Genomic DNA, 26069 nt, shown 5'->3' with positions numbered 1-26069 from the left:
ATACTCATTTATTGTCACCTAGAGAAATGGAGAAGACAGGGAATAAGGCTGAGAGTGAGGGCAAAGCACCTACAAGAAATGGGTGCTTGGATCCATGTAACATCCAGCGACTGAGCATGGAAACCGTGTTGCATCTCGGCAACGTGCGGTGTGAACAGAGAGGCTCCCACTCTGCTGTGGCATCCTTAGTGCTACCAGAGGGTGCAGTAAACTTCAAATATTAATAGCACTGTCAGAAACAAAAAAAAAAAAAAGAAACAATTGTATGTGCAAATGAAAATCTAATAAAACAACATCTGGGGGGAAAAAACCTAAATTTTGACCCAAACATTCAAAAATTCAGTGCAAGTCCAAAAATCTTGGACATTGCATTTCAGTAAGAGCCTTCAAGATTTTGCTTCTTTCCCATTTGGGATGAAAGCATGTTTGAAAGATTAAAGTTTCATGCAAGACAGAAATTAGAAGGTTTGCAGTGTTATTTCCTTATGAATTATTCACTCGGATCAAATTTGAACAGATCTAATACTGCTGTGCGGAGAGCTTAGTACGATGGGGTGTGCAAGTGAAAAGGAAAGGCTTGCAGCTTCTGGTTAGCTACTGCAAATTGATATCCCTCGTTGTTGCTCGTGAGGATCTGAGTTTGCTGCCCAGGCCCTGCAGCAAACTTTGGAGTCAAAGTTCTGCCCAGGATGGTCCCGGGGCTCCGTTCACCTCCCTCCTTAGCCTGGTGCCCTGCGGCGATTGCGGGAAGCTCCCAATGGCTGTGGGCACACGGGTGACGGAGACGCGGGTTGCTGCAGTTGCAGGACCGGCGGTCCAGCAGCGGTTCCCTGCCCAGAAACGTGGCCGAGAAGGAGTGCGACTCGGACCTGAACAGTGACCAGGACAAGGCAAAGGACTGCAACGGGCAAGTGGTCCCCAAGGTCGTGCTGGAGCGCTCTGCTACGGTGATCGGTGTACGTGCTCAGCTCTGTCTCTGCCATCCCTTGCGGGCGCCCACCCCTGTAAATCCAGGTGGAGGGACAGGCTTGTGCCCAGCTTCTTGTGGGTCGGGTCCTACGAGCGTTTCTGCAATCCACCTGTAGTCCCCATGTTGCACCCCAAGGTCTCTCCAGACCATGCCCTTTTTTCTGCCTGCTCTGTCTTTAAGTGCATTAAATAGCCTGCAGCACTCTGCATTCATCCCCTGTGGCCTCCTCTCCTTCTAGTTCAACCCAACCAATGAGCCGGAGAAATCAGACCACAACCACCTCACTGTGAGCAACCAGGATGGGCCAGGCCTCGAGAAGAGGGTGGGGAGCGCCATCAGCGTCATCTCCAACACTGTGGAAGGTATGTCCTTCCCCAGCCTGGGTGAGGGCTGTGTGTGCCAGCTCTTTTAGCCCTACTGTTGTGCGTTGATGGGCTTGGGGTGCTCAGCACACACCAGTGACAGCGGCTGTCCCAAATCTCCAGCCCCGTGCAAGCGATGACTCTGGACCTGGGGTCTCCATATGGGGTCAATGCACTGCAGCGATGCTCAAGCAAGGTTTTTCATCCCAACTCGCTAGGATGATGCCTGGAGGCAATAATACAATATCTCTTGCAAATGAATGGGATTGCAATCGATTACAACAGTCTCCAGAGTCAACTGAGAGCTGTTGAGTGGTTTCCCAAGAGCTGCTGTCTCAACTTCAGTACCGTAGACTCAGCAATAACAGGCTTCTCAGCCCTATCCTCCCTGAGAACGGGCACCAAGCCCTCTGGCCACCCCAGAGCAGTTCCCTTGGATGTCCCTGCAACCTCAGTGTGGTAGGGACACCTCAAATCCTGCCCAGGTGCTGAGAGCAGGATTGGGGACACAGTTCCATGACTGATCTGCCTTTCCATCCCTCTCTGGTTTGGAGGGTAAGGTCTGCAACATCTCTGTGCCTGGGCATGGGAAGGCTCCTCCTTTTAGCCCTCATGTTAAACTCATAGATGGTCTAGAGCTGGTTCAGGACCTCAGGACAGGTCTCTTCTAGTGGGTTAGCACTTGCCCTACCCAGGGGAGGACAGGATAAGCCTACATTGATGTCATTTTTCTTTCCTGCCCTCAGAGCTGGAGGAAGCTCACCAGAAGTGCCCATCCTGGTGGTACAAATTTGCCCACACGTTCCTGGTCTGGAACTGCTGTCCTCTGTGGCTGAAGCTGAAGGAGTTTGTCAAGCTGGTGGTGATGGACCCCTTCGTGGACCTGGGCATCACCATCTGCATTGTGCTTAACACAGTCTTCATGGCCATGGAGCATTACCCCATGACGGAGGAGTTTGAGAACGTGCTGACCGTGGGGAACCTGGTAGGCAGCTACGGGCATCCCATCCTTCCCTGTTTAGAGCCACAGCAGCCACACCATCCGCCCTGGTGGGCAGATCACCCCTGCTGCCATTGTGTCACCAGCATGCATGCATGCCTGGAAACACATCCCAGCTGCTGAGAAAGTGCTGCAGGGGTCTGCTCACAGCATCCCTGTGATGGGTTGGGCTCCAGGATGGCTCAGATCAAGGGAAGTGATATGGGGTGGGATCCATCATCGCCTTCTGCTGCAGCTTCTGTCTGGCTTGGAGCATCTCAGCAATGCCAGTGTGGCCACGGCCTTGCAGAGCTGCCCTGAGCCATCTTCTGCATTGCAACCCAGGGTCAGGCACGAGCTGGTCAGCATCCTTGTGATGCTGGGTGGCCATGTGGCAGAGCAGGGTCCAATTCAGATGCTGGGAGCAAACAGGTTCCCATGGAGCAGGAGGCAACAGCGCTAGCAGCATTAAATAATAATAATAATAATAGTAATAATAATAATAATAATCAGGGCTTTTCCCAGTGAAATAGCTGCAAATCTGGGCTGGTTTGATTTCATGGGTGTATTTAGCAACCAGCTGTGGCTGCTCCTGCTTGGAGCTCAGGGTAAATGGCTTTCAGCTGGAGGCAATATGCTGGTGGGACAATCCCAGGAGGCCCCTGGTAGCTCTGGGAAATGCAGCTAAGGGATGGAAGAGCTTGCTCTCTCCTCTCCTGCCACCTTGCCCTGCTCCAGCACCTGCCGGGGCCTCTCTGTGCACAGGCACCGGAGTGACACATGCCGGGGCCCGAGCCCCGGCGGGCAGGATGACGCTCAGCACATAGCTGCTTTGTCTCTGGTTTCATTCAGGAAATACAAGGGGATTAATCGGCTGTTGCTCGAAGCACGGTCATGCTGCAAAGACAGGTCCGGCTTTTCCTTCGGGCCAGCGGCAGTTTCTGGCTGCATGTACACCCCGACGCAAGGAGCTGGCAGGGCCAGGAGGATTTGCTGGGGAAGGGTCAGGGAGGGATGGGAGCAGGAGAAGCAGCCCCCACTGAGCCACGGTCTCCCCCACATCGCCTGCCTGTGCCTGAGATGAAAGCAGCAGCGCCTGCTGCCTGTCTCGCTGCAGGCAGAAAGATAGCCAGGCTGTAAGTGAAGGGAGCAGGGATCAGCTGGCAGGAGCAGAAAAGGGGACATTTGTGGGCTGGCATGCAAAGGGGCATGTCGGGGAGCATCCCCTGGGATGCCAGTGCAGAAGCCTTTCGGCAAGGTGGAGGCAAGGACCTGTGCATCCCAACACGATCCACATCCAGGGCAAAACTTGTCACCGGGCCCCCTCTGCACATGCCACGTTGTGAAATTGCATCAAGGATGCTAATTGTCACATTGCTGATCCTGCTCCGGAGTAATGTGATAATGCACAGCACCGTTGTAGTCCCGGGAAAAGAGCAATGTGTAAGAGCCGGATCAGCTTTCGCAGGGCTCGGGGAGGGGCAGGGGCATCCCAGTAGCAGCCCAGTTCCTGGTGCTGGCAATCCCTGTGATTCAGCAGTCATTTGAAGGAAGTCCCTTTGCCAATGAGACTTTCATTTTTAATTTCTACCTGCCAACACACACCTTTACCAAGTCTCTCCAGTACCAATTGGTCCCCAGTACTCCCAGCCTGGCTCCACAAGCCACACTGGGCAGCAGCTAGGGAGCTCATCCTCAACCAGGGCTGGACCCAGTGGGATGAAACACTTTGGGAATACCACAAAAAGGAGAGGTGCTACCCACCCCATGCCGAGCACTGGCTTTCAAGCAAGCTGATGGGGTGCTCTTTCCCACAGGTCTTTACAGGGATCTTCACGGCAGAGATGGTCCTGAAGCTCATTGCTTTGGACCCCTACGAGTATTTCCAGCAGGGCTGGAATATCTTTGACAGCATCATCGTCACCCTGAGCCTGGTGGAGCTGGGCCTGGCCAACGTGCAAGGGCTCTCCGTGCTCCGCTCCTTCCGTTTGGTACGTGCCACGGGGATGAGCTGTGCCGGGGGGTTTTGGATGCAGTTGCCACCAGGGTGGAGAATGGCTTATTCAGCCTCCTTTATGGCGGTCACCAACTTGTCCCCTGGTAAAGATAACACTGGCAGTCAAGCTAAATATTTAGGAAAGTCAGAGTCTGTGCTCTTTGCAAAGCAGTTGGGTGTTTAATCCCTCCTGCCTTAATAAAACCGCCACATGAAGGTCTAATCCCGGCTTCGTGGCCTTGCTGACACCTTGTGGCAATGAAAGCCCCAGGCAAATCAACGCTTTGTCTCCTTGCTCCTCGTAGCTGAGGGTTTTCAAGCTTGCCAAGTCCTGGCCCACTCTCAACATGCTCATCAAGATCATCGGTAACTCGGTGGGCGCCCTGGGGAACCTCACGCTGGTGCTGGCCATCATCGTCTTCATCTTCGCCGTGGTGGGGATGCAGCTTTTTGGGAAGAGCTACATAGAGTGCGTGTGCAAGATCTCCCACGACTGCGTGCTTCCTCGCTGGCACATGAATGACTTCTTCCACTCCTTCCTCATCGTCTTCCGCATCCTCTGCGGGGAGTGGATCGAGACCATGTGGGACTGCATGGAGGTGGCTGGCCAGACCATGTGCCTCATCGTCTTCATGATGGTCATGGTCATCGGGAACCTCGTGGTGAGTCTTGGAGTTGGGGTGGGCCCTCAGTGATAGGTGGGGGGTGAGGACGGAGGGTGTCGTGGGGTGGGGACACCTCTGCCCCTCGCTCACTGGCCAATGCTGTCCAGCTCAGCTCATCTACAGGGCTACGCCTGTAGGCAGGGTCTTGTTGGAGCTGTATAGGAGCACAGGCAAAGGGCTTGACCTCCCTCCTGTAGACCCGGTGGGGATGTGCTGTGTGCTCAGCTCTGCGTAAAGCAGGGTAAGAAGCAATTTCTGAGGTGCCTTCAGCTGAAACTAGATCACAAACAGAAGGGGAAACCAAGGCATGGAAAACAACAATGGGCTTCAGGCAGATGCAGGAGCTACTCTGAGACAAAAGAGAGCTCATCTTCGAGCTGCCCTTTCTCCTCTACATGGCTTTTCAGGCTTTGCTCCCCTGTTTCCCACTCTCCTGCGATGAGGGATGGAGGCAGGGTTATACCCAGCTCGCCCCAGGGCTGGCCCTTTGCTCCCAGGTGCTTTTGGAAGCAGAACCCCCTGGAAGACTTTTGCAGATCCCCAGTCCTCACCGTGGTCCAGGCGGCATCCTGGGGATGCACAACCCCTCTGCTCCTTCCCCTGGGTCCTGATGAACCCTGGTCACCATCACCCTCCCTCCCTGCCCATTGCCCTCCCCGCTAACCCGAGCTGCTCGCTGCCCGCGCTGCAGGTCTGCAAGTTCCAGGCGAGCGTGAAATCCTTTCTAAACTTGGTAACCCTCTCACTGGCGGCTTTGAAGCTTGTTTTCCAGGCTGCGTGGGCCCTGCTCTCCCTTCTTAAGGAGCAAGGCAGGGGAGGGAAGCATAGCGGCTTGCCGAATCGCTCCTATTACTTGCCGGGGTTGTGTAAGCCCTTTGGAATTTGCTTTGAAAAACTATCTGCCCAGGGAGCTGCTGACGCCTCCCTCCCCGCTGCGGATGCCTGCTCCAGGCCCGGGCTGACACAGCCCTCCAGAGGGGTGAAAGCAGCCCCAGGGAGAAACCCAGACTACCCCACAGCTCGGGTCAGGGGTAGGGTGGCTTGGAGCGTCCCACTTCAAGGGCAGAAAGTTGGGATTTGCTTGGCTTCCCTGGCTCATGCCAGGTATTTGGGGCTTTGAAATGGCCCCCATAGCAGCATGCAGAGCCACCTCACCCTGGGGTGCCCTGGGGTCTGTGCTGGGTGATGCTGGACAGGCACGCGCGCATCGCCTCGTGGTGGGGAGCAGCCCGATGTCTCCCCGGGCTGCCCATCAGCCAGCAGTCAGCAACAGGTTGTAACGCTGCCTTTCAAGGGGGAACCCGTTCATTTGAATTGCGATGCTGAATCAGGCTGAAAATCACCCGTAAGCAGCAGGAGCATCTCCAGAACAGTCTGCAGAGAGCGCAGAAGCTTAGAGGGTGGGAATCGCAACTGGGGCTCCCTGGAGACCCTCCCCAAAACGGGCTCTGGAAACCTTTTCTCTTCTGGAGCCAGTTTTTGGAGTAGGACAGCCCATCCATCCCTCCAGGAGACCTTCCTGGAGATGGTATGAGGGCAGCACAATTTTCAGCCGGTGGGGTCAGAGGCAGCCCTCCCTGAGATTGCACCCCAGCTTTCCAGGCACGCTTTGCAGCTCCTGCTGTGCTCTGTGCTGCTGCACAGGGTTCATTTAAAGCTAAGTAGAGGCACGCAGTGCACGACCACCTACAGAGCCACCTCTGCTCTCTTCATCCTCTTTGCCAGACTCTCCTGGCCACGTCTCAGGTATTTCCGAGTCCTGGAGCCTGTCCCGAGCAGCCTCCCGAGCATCCCGGCTGCAGGGAGGTCTGTGCTTCTCCCCACTTCCCCTGCGGAGGAATAAGGCGACGGGCAGTCATCCTTTACTGTTAATGACACTTTGAGCATTTCCTTTGGGGTTATTAAGGGAAAAGGGAGGAAGTCAGTGGGGTGACAAGGTAACAGACTCCTGTCCAAAACAACCAGAGCCAACAGCAACTATTAGCTGTAATTGGTGCTCAACGTAAGTATTAAACTGATGGCATAGTAGGGATTTATTTAAAGATGCGATTTAAGTCATATAGTATGAGCCATGTGAAAACAGCAGTGACCTTGAATAGCAGCTAATTCCCTTCTCAGATACGCTGCTGGCACAAACATCAACAGCTGTGGGCTTGGCCCATCGGCCGCTCCGCGCAGCGAGTGCATGTCTGGGTGCTGCCGATGCCCCCGTACCCCGGGGAGAGCCTGTCCCGCTCCTCTTCTCGTGAGCTGCTCCGGGTTTCTGGCATGCAGTGAGTCCCCCCGTGCCGGGCGAGGCTGCAGTGGGGTCCAGTCACGTTTTGGGTGTGGTGAAGTAGGAGAGATCTGGGGGAAGCAGGAGAGAGTCCGTGCTTGGAGCTATATAGAGCATTGCATTTGCATCCCATGAACTGACTTGTGCTGAGATGAAATGCCGCTCTCCGTGGAGGAGAGCAGTCTCTGGGAGAAAGGGATGAGGTTACAGCTGTGGCTCAGGCTCCTATGTGGTCCCAGGGCATTGGAGACGCTCAGGAGGTCGCTGGGCATCTGAGCAACCAGAGCCAGCAAAGAGGAGAGGAAGAGTTGCAGCTGGGCAGACAATAAGCAGGAGACTTCTCCCTGCGAAGAGAAGGGACCGAGCTGAATTGCATCCCTATGGGTGGTGGGGAGAAGCACCATAGGCTTTGGGGAGTCCCACGTGGGGACCAGGCAGACCAAGAGCTCCAAGAGAGCGAAGGGAGGGACGTGTTGATGGACACCACAGGTCTGGGCGGGGGCTGAAGCGATGACTAGCATCGCTTGCAAATAGATCAGCAGGACCCAAGAAGCTGGGGGTGACACTGAGGGCATCGCAACCCAGGGAGCAGTGAGGAGGACCACGTCCATGTCCTCCAGGAGAAGGGGCTGGCATCTCCACAGTCCCCAGAGTTGGGCAATAGGAGGAGGGTGTCCCACGACATGCTCAACATAAGGGGCTTCTCCACAGCTATGACTCATCCCTGCCACTCCAGCCTGTGGGGACGATGTTCATGCTGGACATCAGCGCTGGTATTTGCTTTTGTCCCCTCCAGGTGCTGAACCTGTTCTTAGCTTTGCTGCTGAGCTCCTTCAGCGCTGATAGCCTGGCGGCATCTGACGACGACGGAGAGATGAACAATTTGCAGATCGCTATTGGCAGGATCACCAAGGGGATCGACTTTATAAAGGCCTCTGTCCTCATGCTGCTCCGCAGGCTGTGGAAGGGGAAGAAGGTGGCCCCAGAGGAAGAGCAAGAGCACAGTAAGAGGGACAACTCTGTGTTAAACCATGTGGACACTGGCCAGGATCCCAAGTCGGAGTACCTGGATGGAGTCACTGGCAAAGAACACTTTTTCATGGATGAACTGGACCATATGAATTTCATTAACAACCCCAGCCTGACGGTGCAAGTCCCCATTGCCTCAGAGGAGTCTGACCTCTACGAGGAGACAAGTACCCAGTCCGACACCGAAGACGCCAAGGTAAGAAAGGTGGGTGGGAGGGTTTCAACCCAAAAACTGGGATTGACCCATTCTTGCTGTGCTGCCCAAAGAATTATGCTGATTTTGGTTACTTATAGCTTTTCCGCAATGTGTGGCATGGGCCAAACTTGGGGTTTTTCAACGTGGCATTTCCCAGTGTAAACTGGAGGGGGGGGGGGTCTGAGCAGGGCTTTGGCCCAGTTTGGGTCAGGCTATGGGGTTATTGCTCGCACGAGGGGGACCCACTGCACTGCAGGGTTGGTGCAAGCGTCAAAGCATTCAGTTTGGGGTTAAAGATGTTCCGGAGGAATTTGATGCCAGGAAATCTGCTGATGGCACTAACATTGGATCCACTGCTAATGCCTCAGAAAGCATCATCGGGCAGGGTATGAAACCAGATGGAGGAGCTTAGCACAAGTGAACATGAAGCGTTGCATTTTGGATCCAAAGCTGACGAGCCAGCTGATGTTGGCATTGCTGTGTCGAGGCGCGGAGAGGACTGTCGGGGCTTGTGGGACACTGACCGCCCTGGTGCTCTGGGAGGATGATCGGGAGATGCGAGACAAGAAACTCGGGAAGACCCGAGTGGACACAGAAAGGAGGGGGATAGCCTGGTGGGAAATTCCTGCTCGCAGTGGGGTCGCACCGAGGTCCTGGGGAAACGCAGGGCAGTTGAGGATGCTGCGGCGGAGAGGAGCAAGTGCATCAATCTGGAAAGGGGTTTTGTATGAATAATAGAACAGCTCTGACCCAGAGGTTTATCATGACTGTTGGTAGCAAAGGTGCCTGCCCAGGAGCTGAGAAGCTCTGTCCCAGCTAGTCCTGCTTGGGGCGGTGTGCTGGGGCAGAAGGCAGTGGTGCAGTTTGGGTGCAGTCACAACTGCTGTGAGTGCCTGGCTGGGATTGCACAGGGAGCCCAAGGCAGGGCTGGAAAATGAACCAGGACTCCCAAAACCCCAGAGCCATCCACCTCCCTCCCCATCTGCAGGCTCCTTGCAGCTCCGTGCAGTGACAGGGACCTGGCTTCGCTCAGGCACAGTGCAAGAAGAGGGGACAATCCTGATTTTTTTAATTTTTTTTTTTTTTTTTTTAGCTGGGAAAAAAGAGTTTTTTCAGCAGTTGGGGCTGTAGGGGAAGACGGCAGGAAAGGTGGTGGCTGGCTGTGACCCATTACAAACGTGCTGCTAAGCTGTGCTCAGAAGGGACAAACTTGCCTGGAGCGCCTTGGTCAAGGGAATGGGCAAGGGGAGTTGCTGTCATCGTTCCCCTTAGTGTTGCCAGCAGGAAGGCTGAGAGTTGGCATTTTTCCCCAAATTTTTCCTATTACAAGTCCAGTCCAGTAGCACTAATCCCCAGTACACCCAGGCCATGCCATAGCACACTGAGCACTGCACAGAGGTGATGCTAACGCCAACCCAGCTGCTGTGGGGGGACGCATCCAGCCTGGTCTGTGGGGTCCCCATGGACCTCAGTTCCCCACCACCACGATGTGCTTCCCGGCGGATGGGGGAAAACCTCGGTGTGCAATTATGGACATGTCTCGGCGTGGCTCCAGTTTTTTGGGGCTGTGTTCAACTGACATCTAGTGGCACCTGCTCCAACGCCCTGCACCGAGCTTGTGTTTTGAGAGCCATCCCTGGCTGCTCGGCGTGTGCAGGGGGCACAGAGCATCTCTCAGCCACTAAATACCAGTTCACCCCATCATCACTGATGGTTTTGGTGGCTGAATTCAGTCAGACGTTGGCCAAGGTGCAAACCAGGGGGGTGCATTAACAACCCGGCCCCTGCCCAAACAGGCAGAGTGGGCAACGGGGTGGCAGTCATCACATGAAATGACTGCCCAGGAATTAGAAATCGGGTGCTAATTGGTGGGAGCCCTGAGCTGGTCCTCGGGGAAGGTTGCTGCTATCTTGGTGTGTTCACATGCCATCGATTAGCTCCAGATGGAGCCAAAGCCCAGCACACCGCCTCACACCGGGGACACAGGCCACCAGTGAGGATTGCAAACTCGGGGGTTTTCTCCGGATGGGCTGCTCAGAAAACACTGACAAATGCTCTCCCCCTTCCAGAGAAGCTCCTTTCTGAGGCAAAGATATTTTTCAGGGTGAAATTATAGCGGCAGGATGATGGCAGCAGTGTGGCCGCTCTCCTCGAGTGCTTTTGCATCTTATGGTTGATTTATCTTTTGCACCGCAAAGCAGCGAGGAGGTGACAGGAACAGCAGCGTTGGCGGGTGGCTGGGCAAAAAGCTAGCGCTGTGGCTCGGGGCTCTTCCTGGGGGCTTTTTGCCTCGGACTCCCATCCTGCCGAGCAGGGTGATGTCTGCTGAGATGCTCTGGGCTGTGGTGCATCACAGGAGTGCTGTGAAATATGGGGGTCCCAGGGTGAGTCAGGGTGTGCAGCACCTGAATGCCAATGCTCAGTGCTGGAAAGGAAAGCCTTGGGTTTGGGTGGAAACACCCAGCCGGGCCGGAGGTGCCATACCAGGTGTGTGATGGAAATCACCCTCCAAATCTGCTGGTCACAGGCACATGGGGGCTCAGGAGCCCTCAAGGATGGGCTCTGGGGACCATGCAGTGGGACCAGCACAGTTATCCCCATCCCCATCCAACAGGACCTGCCCTGAGCACCAGCACCCAGAGTTCCTGGGTTACATGAGCCTGCCAAGTGCCTCTTGGTATCATAGAATCGTTTAGGTTGGAAAAGACCTTTAAGATCATCATGTCCAACCATTAACCCAGCACTGCCAAGGCCACCACTAAACCGTGTCCCGAAGCACCACATCTCCCTGTCTTTTAAATCCCTCCAGGGATGGGGACTCAGCCCCTGCCCTGGGCAGCCTGGGCCAGGGCCTGGCAGCCCTTTTGGTGAAGAAATTTTTCCTAATACCCAACCTAAACCTGCCCTGGCGCAGCTTGAGGCTGTTTCCTCTTGTCCTATTGCTTGTTATTTGGGAGAAGAAACCGACCCCCACCTTGCCAGAAGCCCCTTTCAGGCTGTTGTAGAGGGCAATGAGGTCTCCCCTCAGCCTCCTTTTCTTCAGGCTAAACAGCCCCAGCTCCCCCAGCCGCTCCTCATAAGACTTGTGCTCTAGGGCACCTTTCCCCCGATCTCTGGGGCAGCTGCGCTGGTTCGTCCCCACCTCGTGCCTTTGCAGGACTTTTCCTGGAGGCAGATGGTTTCCGTGTGTCCTTCCCCAGGGTCGCAGCTTGCCGGGCTCCATGCCGAGGCCTCCTAATCCCCCTGCCCCTCCTGTCCCGCCCCAGCCATGGCGGAGGGTGGCCCCAGTGCTCCTGCAGAGCCACCAGCCAACAGCTCGTGCCACCGCTACTGCTGTGTCCTGCTCCTCACGCAGTGCCCTGTGTGTCCCCAGCATGCAGTAGCCAAGCTGCAAGTGTCCCCCAAAGTAATGTCTTCTCCTACTGATGTGGCTGTGGCCCTTGAAGCTGCAGCTGCCTCAAATTACCCCAGGGGGTCTTCTCTGGCTTGTTGGAGGACGGAGTAGCTACTTTATTCACTACTGAAAGCACTAGCAGCCTTGGGGGAGGATTATCTCCTTCCCATGCAAGCCAATGCCATCCTGCATTGCAGATGCCCATCCAAGATCATCTGCTCCCAGGTAGGACAGGCAGGTCTGGGGATCTTCTCTTTCCTCAAGTGCCGCAGAAAGTCTTCTCGGAAAGCCAAAACAAAAAGGAGGAAAAAAATCCCAGGGGCGTGCCAAGGTTTTCTCTTGTTATCAACCCCTCCGGGCCTTGCTGAGTGGTGTCTGGGAAGCCAGCCAAGCTGAGCTGTGGCGCGGGATGGAGCCGGTGAGAGATATTTGGGATGCAGGTTTTGAACTTGGGTGAACCTCAGCCTAAAAGCCCTTTGGCACGAGCTAAGCCAGCAGGATTTGAGAGAAGTGCCATGGTGACCGCCCAGGTTTCTGCAGGTCTGATTGTACCAAAGGGTGTTTGGCAGAGCATTTCTTGGATGGGGGCATGCGGAGGAGGAGGAGGTGACAAAATCAGCCTGAGATGATGGTACAAGTGGATGGGAGATGGACTGGCTGTGCGGGGGGAAGGCTGAGGTCAGGGGACCTTTTGCTCCTCTGAACTTGGATGAAAAGCAAAGCTTGTGCAAGCTCACGTACCAACAACCCTCCAAGGTTTGCAGCGCTGGACAATTCAACAGCTTCACTGTGGGCTGCGTTTTCATAGGAAAGGGACTCAGAGCAGCCTTCAAGCAAGGGGGTCCCACCAGCCGGCTCCCTCGGTGGGGGCAGGAGGAGCCGGAGGACGGCTGGAGGCAGCCGCAGCCCGGGAGCATCCCTTCTGCAGGGCAGCCCAGCCTGAATCCTCCTCCTCTCCCTTTGCAGAATCCCCTCTCCAGTGACAATGCCTCGTCCCTGTGCAGCACCGTGGATTACAAACCCCCACTGCCGGTGGAGGAGGAGGTGGCGGAAGAGGCTGAGGACAGCAATGAGCCTGAGGAGTGCTTCACCGAAGGTGAGGGACCCCCAGGAGAGGGGGAGGTGGGTATGGAGTGTAACAACTCCCAGGCTCGCTTAGCTCAGTGCAAACTCCAGATCCTCCTGTACTACCAAGGAGATGGTCCCCATCAGGCTCCCCTCTTGCGTGCACACCCTCAAACCCAGCAGGATCCTGCTCCAGCCTCCACCTAGGAGGGTTTGAAAAGACAATAAAAGCACAAATAGTGTCATGTTGGTGGAAACACCCTGGCCAGGAGGTGACCCACAGCTCTTTGTCCAATCCCCAGCCTGCGTGAAGAGGTTTCCCTGCCTCTATGTGGACATCACCAGCGACAGAGGGAAGGTGTGGTGGAACATCCGGAGAACCTGCTTCCGCATCGTGGAGCACGACTGGTTCGAGACCTTCATCGTCTTCATGATCCTCCTCAGCAGCGGGGCGCTGGTAGGTCCCACCTTTTGCCCTGTCCCATTTGCTCTGCAGCAGCTCCCCAGCTTGGTGGGAGCCCAGGAACACGGGCAGGGCCCAGGCAGCAGCACCGGAGGCTCTGGGCATCACCTGGTTGTTTCCTGTGCAAAGTAACACAGCTGTGGGCAGATGTTTGGTTTAAAACCCCATTTGGCTCAGGTCTGCCCAATGTATGGCCTTGCAAGGGGATCTAAATATCCTCCCCTTGCCCTCTAGCAGCCCTGCATCAGTGCAGTCCCCCCTGTATGACCCTCCCCAGCATCCATCATGGGCTGTAGACCATGGGCTCAAGGGGATGCAACCGCCTACAACCTCCCCTCCTGCTCTTAATGTCAACCGTGAAGTATCTGCACCATCTATTTAGCTTTACGTGGATGGTTCCTCATTTCACTGCCTCCATAGCTGGCTGTCAGGAGGTGCTTTATAAATAATTCATGGTTATTAATTTGCTGTTCAGCACTTCCAGCCGCTGACTGGTGCACCTTCCCAGAACCTGGGCATCCATTTAAATCAACCTCATTAAAAAGCTGTGCGTCAGCCTCTTGGTCCTCTCTGAGTATTTGGGCTGGATAAAGCTCAGCTGCACCTGTAAATACGCAGAGCTAATGGGGAGACCAACTTCTCTGCAAGTTTGGAAGTAAAGAGAGAGGGAAGGAGAACAGAGGGACTGAACTGGTTTTCAAACATACTTTATGTGCCTGCATCACACTCTGAAGTGCAGTTTGGGGATGTCTGAGGTTGTAGCTAGTGCCGGAATCGAAAGCTGTGCTAAAACAGCTGTGCAACACCTGGTCACCATGCCTGTACATCTGATTGATTGCTTATGTTTTACATGCCATGCGGACATAGCAGTAACCCAAACTTCTACGAGCATTTTCAAAACTACCAAGGCATCCAAAGGGGCGGGTTGGTGTCCTGGCTTTTGACTTGTGCTCAGACTGGTGGGAATTTGATGCAGCTGGACATTGGAGAAGAGGAGGCTGAGGGGAGACCTTATTGCTCTCTACAACTGCCTGAAAGGAGGCTGGAGCCGGGGGGGTCGGTCTCTTCTCCCTAGTAACAAGCGATAGGACGAGAGGAAATGGCCTCAAGCTGCGCCAGGGGAGGTTTAGGTTGGATATTAGGAAAAACTTCTTCACCGAAAGGGTAGTCAAGCATTGGAACAGGCTGCCCAGGGAAGTGGTTGAGTCTCAATCCCTGGAGGTATTTAAAAGACGGGTAGACATGGTGCTCGAGGACATGGCATAGTGGTGGACTTGGTAGTGACAGGTTAACGTTGGACTCAATCTTAAGGGTCTTTTCCAACCTCAATGATTCTATGATTTGCTTCAGTGAAGCTTTGCTTCAGGACAAACACTGCTCTACATAGCCAACAAGAACTGGCAAACAAGAGTTAGATCCCATGCTGATCAGGTGCATCAGTAAACACCACCCGTAGTTAGGCTCTCAACTCTTCAAGCTGCCCCAAGCTGCAGGAAAGCAGGGAAAATGCAGGCATGGATGTGGCTGTACTGAGCCGTGCAGCAGGTCTAATGGAAGAATGACTGTCACGTAGCTCCACGCTTCTTCCAGGCTTTTGAGGACATCTACATTGAACAACGAAAGGTGATACGCACCGTCCTGGAGTACGCCGACAAGGTCTTCTCCTACGTCTTCGTTATTGAGATGTTGCTCAAGTGGGTGGCCTACGGCTTCAAGGTGTACTTCACCAATGCGTGGTGCTGGCTGGATTTCCTCATCGTTGACGTAAGTGTTGTCTGATGAGCACCTCTAGAGCCATAGTTAGCCAAGGGATTTGGGAGCGTTAGGGGATTGTAGCAGGCTGTTGGAGATGAACCCATATTGTATTTTAAAGGACAATGGGGTGGCTGTGGAATGAGGGCTTAGACTATTGCTTAAAATAATGGTCGTCCACAGGAAGGGCCACTTCTTTCCCTGGTTGCAGAAACCCTTTCAAACCCTTTCTGTTTTATGCTCAAGCCCGTGCTGTTCTACTAGACCCCAGCAGAGATATGAAGGGACACAGGGTCTCCCAAATGCTCCGTGACACAGCGGGCCATTCCACCTGTGCAGTATTTCTGCGTCCCCTGTTACCTCCACCCTCATACACAAGACGCAGGGGCATCCTCCAGGTGGCTGGTCACCAGGGACCCAAGGACTCGATGCCAGTCCCCGTGTCCTAAGACAAGACAACGACCACTGGCCTGAGGGAGTGCTGGGGAGAGAGGGATGGGCAGGAGCTGCAGGGACGTGGCTCAGTTCCTCTCCGTTGTTTCCATCTGAGATGCTGCTAATCCCTTGGGCTGCTCCTTCCAGGTTTCCATTATCAGCCTGACAGCGAACTGGCTGGGATACTCCGAGCTGGGAGCCATCAAGTCCCTGCGGACGCTGAGGGCTCTGAGACCACTGCGTGCCCTGTCCAGATTTGAAGGCATGAGGGTAGGTGCCTCCCCCGTGTGCTGCTGGCTCTGACACGGCCGTGCAAGCAGCACCGTTCAGCAGTCCCCTACGTCAGGGACCCATCCTAGTTGGTTTTTAGGGGCCTCCAGACCAGTGGGATTGATGCTAAGGTACCTTTGGTCCAGTTTGAGCCCACTTGGTGCTGCTGAGGAGGGTAAGGCTGGGGCACAGGGACATGAAGGTTCACATCATTGCTAGCCTGGTTCCCTAGCCAGGTCCTCCAAGGTCTTTTTTTCCCCTTGCAGGTGGTGGTGAACGCCTTGCTGGGTGCCATCCCCTCCATCATGAACGTCCTGCTGGTCTGCCTCATCTTCTGGCTGATATTCAGCATTATGGGGGTGAACCTCTTTGCGGGGAAGTACTACCGATGCATCAACACCACCACAGGGGAGCTCTTCGAGATCAGCGTGGTGAACAACAAGAGCGACTGCATGGCCCTCCTCTACACCAACGAGGTCAGATGGGTCAACGTCAAGGTCAACTTCGACAACGTGGGCTTGGGATACCTCTCCTTGCTGCAGGTGGTACGTAACAAAAGCAGCTGCCATCCTTCCAAGACGTGCAGTGCCGTAGCAGGGCAGCGTGAATAGCATCAGGGCTGAAGCGAGATGCTGCCCTGATGCCCAGATGGGGCCTCTTGGCTGCTTCTCAGCTCCAAAATTGGTATTTCACACAAAAAACCCTGCAGAGCCAAGGAGGAAAGGGATAGGGTAGAAGATGGGAGGGGAAAGTAAGCGTCACCAGGGACCCGCTGCAGATGAGTGTAGGTAGCACCAAGCCCGGAGCTGCGAGAAGTCCTCTGCACATCATGGGATGCAGGAGGGAGGTGGGGAGGCACTCTCTTTTCCCACCACCCATTTGAAAAGTTCAGTCGGCTGTAGTCGTAGGCTGTGAGAGTTTTGCATGGGGAAGATGATGATTGGAAAAAGAGTGCATGTGTCTGCTGCAGGGCAGTGGGCGAACGCAGCCATGCTTCCACTGAACCCACCACAGCTGAGCCAGGCAAGCAGAAGGGGAACTGCTCACCGCAATTTTAATAAAAATATAGGTGTGGGCTCTGTTATTGGGTGGGCTGGGGTTACTCCCATCAGATCCAGGGGAACTGGCGGCTGCAGAATCGGAGCATAACCCAAATTGATTAATGAGCTTTAAATTCAGCTTCCTCTTCAGGTTTGTTGTTCCATCAGATTCAGGAAACAAGATGTTCAGGCTTTTTGTTTAACAAATCAGCAGCAAAAGCCTGTAAAAGATGCAGTGTACCCCCCTAGCCCACCAGGACTGGGATCCAGCAGATAGCAGAGGCAGCAATACAGAAGTCAGGGCTACGGAGGTGGCGCAGGTTGGGAGCAGGGGGAGCCACCAGCCCTGGCACAGCTCTGCTCTTGGGAAAATGCACTTTGTTTTGGGGGGAGAAGAGTCAATTGCTGCTTTTCTCACCCTGGTTTGCAACAGTGTTTTGGGAATTCCCTGGTAACCTCAGCCACAGAACAGAGCTTGTGTGTGCCCACCTGTGTGCACGTGCAAATCTCAGTATTTCTGCATTGGGGCATTTTTCTTGTGAGTTCAACTCATGGTCCCTCTCCCGCCATTGCCACGGAGAAGCTGTGACTCTGGGCTGAGCAGGCGTGCTCAGAGCTAAACCCCCAAACGCACACCCGTCGGTCTCCCCTCCTTCCCTCACCCCAAATACCTCCCAGCAAATCTGTTCTTCTCCGCTGTCCCCACAGGCGACCTTCAAAGGCTGGATGGACATCATGTACGCTGCTGTGGACTCACGCGAGGTGAGGGGACAAGCAAGGGCGTCTCACAACTGGCACCAAGCATCGCTTATCCCACCGCGTCGATTCCCTCTGGGAGACCAGGAGCAGAGTCCTGGGGCCGAGGTGCAGCTCAGCACAGTCTGGGGTTGGACCCCTCGGCCACAGCATCCCCTCTGGCTCTGCCCACGGGTGCCGGGGGGCTGCCTGCATCCCACCCGCAGCTTCAGCTAGGACATGGGCTAAAGAGTGGAGAAACTCCCAAAACATCCCCCCTGCTGAGGTGCACAGCCTCAAAAAGGGCAGGCAGTTGTGTCCCTGTGCCACCCGTGTCACTGTCACCTGCATCCCAGCTGCAGCCTGGCCCCAAACCGGGCTCCCACCCCACCCAGGCTACAGCTGGGGCCAAGCCCGCTCATCTCGGCTTCAGCTTCATGGTCCGAAATCCCCGCCCTGCCTCCACAGCTCCAAGGGCACCGGAGGGCTCGTCCTTCACCCTGCTGTGAGATGACACCCTCCGTGTACCCCTCCATCTGGGAAAGCTTATCCCATCCTGGAGAAAGTGCCTGGCTTGCCTTGAGCAATAAATGAGTTATTAAAACAGAGCAGCCAACATTTAACCGTTGGGTTAAATGGGTTATCAAAAAAAAAAAAAAAAAAAAAAAAAGTATTTTGAAGAGTTTTCTGCAGAGGCTGTTTCTACTGTGATCCATCCCAAAAAGTGTCCCCACGCCAGCTCGTGTGTGTGCACACCGCCACGAGCTGACGCAGCAGGAGGGACTTCCCACCTTTCCCTAAGTGAGCGAACTTGCCCGTGCCCCGCTGGGGGGTCAGCCCCGCACACCCACGGGCCTGAACATATTGTTTTCGTTGCCTTTTTTTAGCATCAGAAACAGCCGCTCTGCTCGCCCTGGCTGCAGCTGCCGGCGCTCAGCGGAGGAGCCGCTTCCAGCTCCCTCTGAAAATGGCTTGGGCTCCTGCCTCCCCGAACACCCGGGGCAAAGCCATTTCGGGAGCAAATCCGCTCTCTTCTGCCAAGAGCTTCCCTCGAAACGGGGGAAGCAGGTTGTGACACCTAGGGATGTCTCCAGTCAAATATAGAGCAGAATTAAGTGATGTCCCTTGAGATGAGGAGTGTTTTCCGAGGCTGCCAGGCTGTGCCACACCCGTGGGCTGGTGTGGCAATAATTAAACCACTTTTCCTTCCACCCTCTTGGCCCCTCTTTCACCCTTCCAGCCCCTGGAAAGCTGATTATCGGGAAGAAACTCAAGTTTGCTCACTGATATCGCTGCACTCTGGGCATCCTTTCCTATCCCCCAGCCCATGTTGTGGGATCGGGGGTCAGCACATCCTTGTCCCTCAGCCAGTGTCACGTGGATGTCCCTTCCCGTGGCTGCTCCCATGGGGACCACTCAACCCGCACAGCATCTGCCAAAAGTTTTGGAGCCGCCAGCCCATGGCTCTGTCTGGATACAGTGACCCCTTGTCTGGGGGCTTGGGGAGACGCTTTCCGGAGAGGGTTAGTCTCTCACATTTCCCATCTCTCCTGGTCAGATTGAAGAGCAGCCAGCATATGAGATCAACCTCTACATGTACATCTACTTTGTCATCTTCATCATCTTTGGCGCCTTCTTCACCCTGAACCTCTTCATCGGTGTCATCATTGACAACTTCAACCAGCAGAAGAAAAAGATAAGTATTTTCTGGGCCCTACAGACGCTGTTGCCTCCTGGGGTGCAGGTCCAGGACGGAGGGGACGAGCATGGTTGTGGGGCGAGGGGACCAGGGCCACCATGCCAGTGCTCGGATGGACCCCAGCGTCCCTCTGCAACCTGAAGTGCTGTTATCCATTAGTGGCTTCCCGCAGAGCGAACAAGTAAGGGCTTTGTGTCCTGGCCATAGCATTTATAGAGGATTTCATTTATGGATGCAGAGGGAAGAGGCTGTGTTTTCTCTTGCCTGTGCCATGGCAGGCACGGCTGTATGCCTGTGCCATCGCTTTTGTTTTCTTTTCCCACCCCGTGACCCTTTCTCATCATCTTTCCATGCATCAAGGAGAGACTCGACTTCTGCTTTCAAGCGAGCGGCACAGGACTAATACCCCTGGGCTGCCAGAGGGGGGAGCGGGTGGAGGGTGGGTTACATGGAGCGCGTTGTTTGTGCCCAGCCAGGTCTGAGGCACACCGAGATGCTGCCTCGGTCCCAGCAGGATCTGGCCAGCAAGGACGGGGTGAGCCCCAGCAGGACATGGGGTGCCCCACTTGCTGCAGCAGGCTGGGAGGCAGCATCTCACCTCTGCAGGAGAAAACCCCAGTGCTGGGGTGAGCACCCACGGGTGCTGTGAGCTGGGGGAAGCAGCAGAGAAAAGGGCAAGCAGGGAGGAAGCAGGTTTCACTGAGTCAGTGCAGTGAGCAATGCCGGGAAGGAGCATGGCTGGAGATGCTTGGTGGGAAGGAGCATGGCTGGAGATGCTTGGTGGGAAGGAGCATGGCTGGAGATGCTTGGTGGGAAGGAGCATGGCTGGAGATGCTTGGTGGGAAGAGGTGAGTTCCCAAGACTAACAGTGGTGATTCCCTTTATACTTTGGAGGCAAAGACATCTTCATGACGGAAGAGCAGAAGAAATACTATAATGCTATGAAAAAACTTGGCTCCAAGAAACCCCAGAAGCCCATCCCCAGGCCATCGGTATGTTGGGTTAATCACCCTGGAGTGCAGCGGGGAGGGAGCACTTCAAGCCACCAACTGTCCCAAAGTGAACGAGAAGGACCTAGGGAAGAGCATTTGCAAGGGCAAGGAGCCAAATCCTGGCTCCCCATTGCTACTCTTCAGACGGGACCTTGCTAAGAGCTGGGGCTTCAGAAAAGGTTCACATCAGGCAACCTCCTTTGGCTCTGCTCTTCAGCCCAGGGTCTGTGGCAAAGGCAAGGCGGGGGATCCCTTTTGCAGGGATTAGGGTTTTCCCCTAGCTCAGTTCCCGGCTCCTCTCTTGAAGGGAAGGCTCAGTTTTCCACGCTCCTAGAAGGGACATTGCCAATACATAGGCAGCTGTGACTTGGGCTTGGTTTTGATAGCCCAGCCCAAGCGAGGCCTTTTCCCATGTGTTTATTTTTGCCCTGATGCATTAGCTGTGGATATAATTAGAAAGCAACTGTCCCCTGTGCCCGTATCTCCTGGCCACAGTGTTACCAGGTGGGTTTCATCCTGCAAGGCGCTGGGTATCCTCCTCCCATAGCTTCTGGGGCCGTGAGACCTGTGTGCTGGCCACAAATCTGAGGTTTCCTGCACTCTTTTAAATATGGTTCCTTCTTCTTTTTCTGTTGTGTCTTTGTTTTGTGTGTGTCTATCCCGTGTTCCCACCTCACCTCTGGTTCTCCATCATGACCCACGTGGCCCTTATGGCAGAACAAGTTTCAAGGGATGGTGTTTGACTTTGTTACCAAGCAAGTGTTTGACATAACCATCATGATCCTGATTTGTCTTAACATGGTGACCATGATGGTCGAAACAGATGATCAAAGTGAACTCAAAACATCTGTCCTCTACAAGATCAACCTGGTCTTCATTGTCATCTTCACTGGAGAGTGTGTGCTCAAAATGTTCGCCTTGCGCTACTACTACTTCACTATCGGCTGGAATATCTTCGACTTTGTGGTGGTCATCCTCTCCATCTTAGGTGAGTCCTGCTGGTTCCACTGGTTCCTCAGGGGTCCCACTGGATGACAAAGGCTGGAAATGGTCTGGCCGGTCCACAGCCAGCAAACTGTCACTGGCCACCCCCTTACACCCACCCTTTGAGCAGGACCAAGCCAACAGGACAAAGACAGATGTGAAGCCACCAGGCAGGGTGAGGGGCTGGGATTCTGTCCCACTCTCCTTGGTGTTGGGTTCCCCTTGTCTCCATGTTGCACAGCTGCACTGCTGAAACAGAGCAGCCAGCATTTAACCTTTGGGTCTGTGCTCAGAGATATTTTGGAACGCGTTTGCTTTGCCGCCAGCGGAGCAGAGCGCTGTGTGCCATTGGGGGTGGCCTCATCTGCCTCTGTCTCCCCAACCCTAGCAGATGAAGTGGAGTAGCTCCACCTTGCCTCCCTACGTTGGCTGTAGAGCATGGCAAACTCATTTTTTTTCATCCCTTCACAGGTATCGTCCTCTCAGACATCATAGAGAAGTACTTCGTATCACCCACTCTCTTCAGGGTCATCAGGCTGGCAAGAATTGGCCGTGTCCTCCGGCTGATCCGAGGGGCAAAAGGCATCCGGACTCTCCTGTTTGCTCTGATGATGTCCCTGCCTGCCCTGTTCAACATCGGCCTCCTGCTTTTCCTCGTCATGTTCATCTACTCCATCTTCGGGATGTCCAACTTCGCCTATGTAAAGAAGGAGGCAGGGATCGATGACATCTTCAACTTTGAAACTTTTGGGAACAGCATCATCTGCCTCTTCCAGATCACCACATCGGCTGGATGGGATGGCCTCCTCAGCCCAATCCTGAACAGCGGCCCACCCGACTGTGACCCTGACCTGGAAAACCCTGGCAGTTCGGTAAAAGGGGACTGCGGCAATCCATCCATCGGCATCTTCTTCTTCTGCAGCTACATCATCATTTCCTTTCTCATCGTGGTGAACATGTACATTGCCATCATCCTGGAGAACTTCAACGTGGCCACGGAGGAGAGCAGCGAACCCCTCTGTGAAGACGATTTTGAAATGTTTTATGAAACTTGGGAGAAGTTTGACCCGGACGCCACCCAGTTCATTGCGTACAGCACCTTGTCTGACTTTGTAGACACCTTACAGGAGCCACTCAAAATTCCCAAGCCGAACAAGATCAAGCTAATCACCATGGATCTGCCAATGGTTGCTGGGGACAAAATCCACTGCCTGGATATCCTCTTTGCCCTGACTAAGGAAGTGCTGGGAGACTCGGGAGAGATGGATGCCTTGAAGGCCACCATGGAGGAGAAGTTCATGGCTGCAAACCCCTCAAAGGTTTCCTATGAACCCATCACCACCACTCTGAAAAGGAAACATGAGGAAGTCTGTGCTACAAAAATCCAGAGGGCTTTCCGGAGGTACCTCCTGAGGCGCTCGGTGAAGCAGGCATCCTACATGTACAGGCACAGTAAGGACGAGGATGCCCTGAGAGACGACGCACCCGAGAAGGAAGGTCTGATCGCCACCAAAATGCATGAGATGTATGGGAACAGTGGGACAGATGTGGAGACAGCCCCTGCCTTTGGTCTTGCACCCATTCCCGGCTCAGAGACTCGAGATGCTCCTGGCGAAGCAAAAGCACGGGATAAGGAACGCGTTGTGAAAGAGTCGCTAGTATAACAGAAAGAGGCTTCCATCTCTCGCCCAGCCTGAAAAGACTTCATTTGTATCTCCTTTTCAAGAGCTCTTCCATATACAGATCAATAGATCTTCGATATCGAGCTAACTTCAGATATTTCAAGTAGACACCTTAACTTTCAAAGCAGGATCTCTTACTGATCCTGGGTTTTACAGCTCACTGCACTTGCAAAGAGTCTAATATTTTTCTTATGAGAATGAAATGTGAAATCTGTTGTTGGTGAAAGAGAAACATCTTAGTTTTGAAATGATCTCATCATGGTAACGATGTTTTTCAGACATCATTAACAAATGAGTATGGCTGTCCTTTTACTTAAAGTAATTATTTACTAATATTATTTCACAATTAAGAGATTTTCTTGTATATTATTCTTCCAGAGTGCAGCCAAGTAGCCAGTGAAAGATGAGCCAAGTGAAATAATATTAAGAATAATTACAGAAAAGACAAGGTTTTGTGAACAAAAATCTCCAATGTCTTAAAGTAGCACCTTTCTTTTGAATATTTGAATAAGCTTTATGGATTATTTTTTTGTTATATACAGAGAAAGTGCAATTATGTCTTAAAGATTTGTTTGCATAGCCAAAACAAAGCATCTGCAGATATGTTCTCAGGGTTAAATACCAGGTTTTAGAAGTCTCTGAATATGCATTGAAATCATAAACCATTCAGGTCTCTATGGTACGAATGTAAACAGTATTTATAGCCATGTTTCTTCTCTGTTTTCCTGTTTCATCCAGATTTTGTGGCAGGAAAGCAATGGACAAAGGTAGGGTTTGGAAAACCTCCTCCAAGAATCCCCAGTCCCTGTACCAAAACCCTCTCGGGTTTCTTCAAGCCCCACAGCAAGAGGAAACGTCCCGCTGGAGCGCTCTTGGTTGGCGTTAATTAATGAGACGCATCCCCGGGGATCGGAGCAGGTGTTTGAACGGTCCTTGCAATGAGCCGCTTCGAGGGGGCCCCTTAAAGCCCATCAGCCACCGAGCACCGGGGGCCTTAACGCAATGAATGCTCCCACCGGGGTGTAAATCCCAAAATGCTCGGGCAGAGCATCCTTCCCTTGGCTGGGGCTCTGGAGGTGAGCGGGTGGCACGTGCTGGGGTCTCTGCAGAGCCTGATGGGCCGGGCAGGTCCTCACCAGGAAACCTCCAGGCAGAGGAGCGTCTTCCCAGGGCAGGAGGGTTTTGCTGCTTGTTACACAGGTGGGCAAAAGGGAAGTAAATCAAGAAAAACGTGCAAAAGGCCCCGAGTTCATCTCTGGACTGCCTTCTGCCTTCAAAAGGGAAAAAAAACCTCTTGATATCAAAGCAAACATGAACCAAAACCTCTTCTAGTTAAAACAAGGGCTGCTTCTTAAAGCCAAAGGGTCTGTCTTTTTTTATTATTATTATTATTATTATTATTATAATTTTTTTTTTCTCGGGCTGATTTTGGCACTGAGCCGTTACGGATGCCCCATGTTCAGGCTGGCCAGGAGCGGTGCTGAGCGTGCCTGCATCCACGTGCTGTCGGCCAGGCGGCAGAGCCGGGGTCGCTCTCCTCATCCCGTAGCGTTGTGCTTTCATTTCCATGTTGCATAGGGTGATGCTCCCTGGAACAGGAGCCTGAGCTGCTTTAAATGGCGTTTGCGTGGGAAGCATCCATGGCACGGCGGTTTCCAGCCCGGATTGTGGTTCACAATCGATGCTGCTTGTACGTATGTGTCGTCGGTGATGGGAAAAATGCCGAAGAGCAGGATTTGTGTGAGCTAAAGCTGTTTTTCTTTGTACATTTCTTAAAATAAACAACTGTAAATGGTCTATTATTATGACACCAAATGCGTTGGTGTGTGTTAGGGGGGGGGAAATGTTTTCCCTGCCCCTGGGAGGGGTAAATGCCCCCTCCCTTTGCTCCAGGGCAGATATGGGGAGCCCCTGTGCGTGGTCTCGGCTGGACCTGCCAGCCTCAGCAGGACCTGGTGGTCCCATCCTGCCCAAGAGACCCCCTGGGCTGCCTCCCCCGGCACCTCCAACCCAGCCCAGACCCCAGAGCTTCTGCTCTGCTCATGAACAAGTCCCTTGGAGCCTCACAGCAATGAGCCCTGACTCTAGAAGCTATAGGAGATGCTGCTGCAGGTTCAACCAAGGAGAGAGGTGGGCTTGGAGGAGGTGCAGAGCCCCTGAGCTGCCCCATGCCAGGCTCTGTGGGGTCAAACCTGCCCCACCGGCCACGCGGGAGCAGTTCAGCATCATGGGGAGAAGGCAGCGGTGTGCGAAGGAGGTTTCTGCGTCAATGTGTGGTTGGAGGAGGAGTCGCTGATGTCCCCGAGGGCCACGGCATGGCCTCGCCGCTGTGTTTTCGCTCTCGCTGGAACAGCTCGTCCCAGGGCTGGCGTAATCCCAGTTGAGAGCATCGTGGTACCATGCAGGCAGGTGGCTGGAGGGAGAAGGTGGCACAACCCACCGTCCCTGTCCTCCCGCGGCGGGGGAAAGGACAGCGGTGAAACCCAAGCCCTGATGAATAGCAATGGGCTGGGGAAGGGTGCAGCTGCCTGGCAGCAGCTCTGCTCTGCCCACAGGGCATGGTCTGGCCATGTGCTGTGGGCTGGGGAGCCAGGGTGGCCTGGGGAAGGGACGTGGGGACACGGGACCCTCCCCGTGAGACCATCGGGTCTCCCTGCATCCCATACTGCTGGCTGCTGCAGGCACAGGGGACTTCAAGGGGAGACCGAGCCCCTCTGGACCAGGCCTGTGCCTGTTCATGGGTGCCAAGGAGGCTCTGGGCAGCGCAGCGGGGTAATTTGGCCAAGGTCACTGCAAACCCTCGTTAGTTTGTGCCCCGCTCCTGGTTTTGCCTTACGGGACTTTCCCAGGCACCTCCAGTATCGCTGCCTTGCTGTCACAGCTCCCATCTCCAACGCCAGGGCCTGACAAAAGTCCCTCTGGGGATGCGGGATGGGGATGCTGGCCGAGCACACGGGCATCCCCTGTTGCTTTTGCCTTGCCGGGATGTTATGGCCAGGCTGTGCTTTTCCAGCAAGACCAGGGATGATGGCAGCAGGGACTCAGCAGCGCAGCCCCAATGTACAGCACCGTGCACGGCACAGCCT

At 54.3% G+C, this 26069-nt stretch overlaps 1 protein-coding gene across 1 annotated transcript in view; it reads left to right on the top strand.

Annotated features, from left to right (window-relative positions):
- Positions 1-24723, top strand: part of SCN4A (sodium voltage-gated channel alpha subunit 4) — a gene marked incomplete at its 5' end in the record, with an annotated part of 34132 nt that extends 9409 nt beyond the window's left edge. Inside the window, 16 exons of the mRNA XM_082331643.1 lie at positions 801-956; positions 1209-1332; positions 2079-2317; positions 4129-4302; positions 4613-4969; positions 8044-8472; positions 12833-12962; positions 13234-13388; positions 14985-15158; positions 15729-15851; positions 16118-16396; positions 17600-17653; positions 19185-19326; positions 20220-20317; positions 21035-21305; positions 21773-24723. Of these exons, the coding sequence (XP_082187769.1) occupies positions 801-956; positions 1209-1332; positions 2079-2317; positions 4129-4302; positions 4613-4969; positions 8044-8472; positions 12833-12962; positions 13234-13388; positions 14985-15158; positions 15729-15851; positions 16118-16396; positions 17600-17653; positions 19185-19326; positions 20220-20317; positions 21035-21305; positions 21773-22965 (4098 nt within the window). The 3' untranslated portion in view covers positions 22966-24723. The remainder of the gene's footprint in view (positions 1-800; positions 957-1208; positions 1333-2078; positions 2318-4128; positions 4303-4612; positions 4970-8043; positions 8473-12832; positions 12963-13233; positions 13389-14984; positions 15159-15728; positions 15852-16117; positions 16397-17599; positions 17654-19184; positions 19327-20219; positions 20318-21034; positions 21306-21772) is intronic.
- Between the last annotated feature and the right edge of the window lie 1346 nt (positions 24724-26069).

The sequence above is a fragment of the Platalea leucorodia genome (genome assembly GCF_965183815.1).
Source record: "Platalea leucorodia genome assembly, chromosome: 22".
NCBI lineage: Eukaryota > Metazoa > Chordata > Aves > Pelecaniformes > Threskiornithidae > Platalea > Platalea leucorodia.
This window is presented reverse-complemented; position numbering and strand designations above follow the sequence as displayed.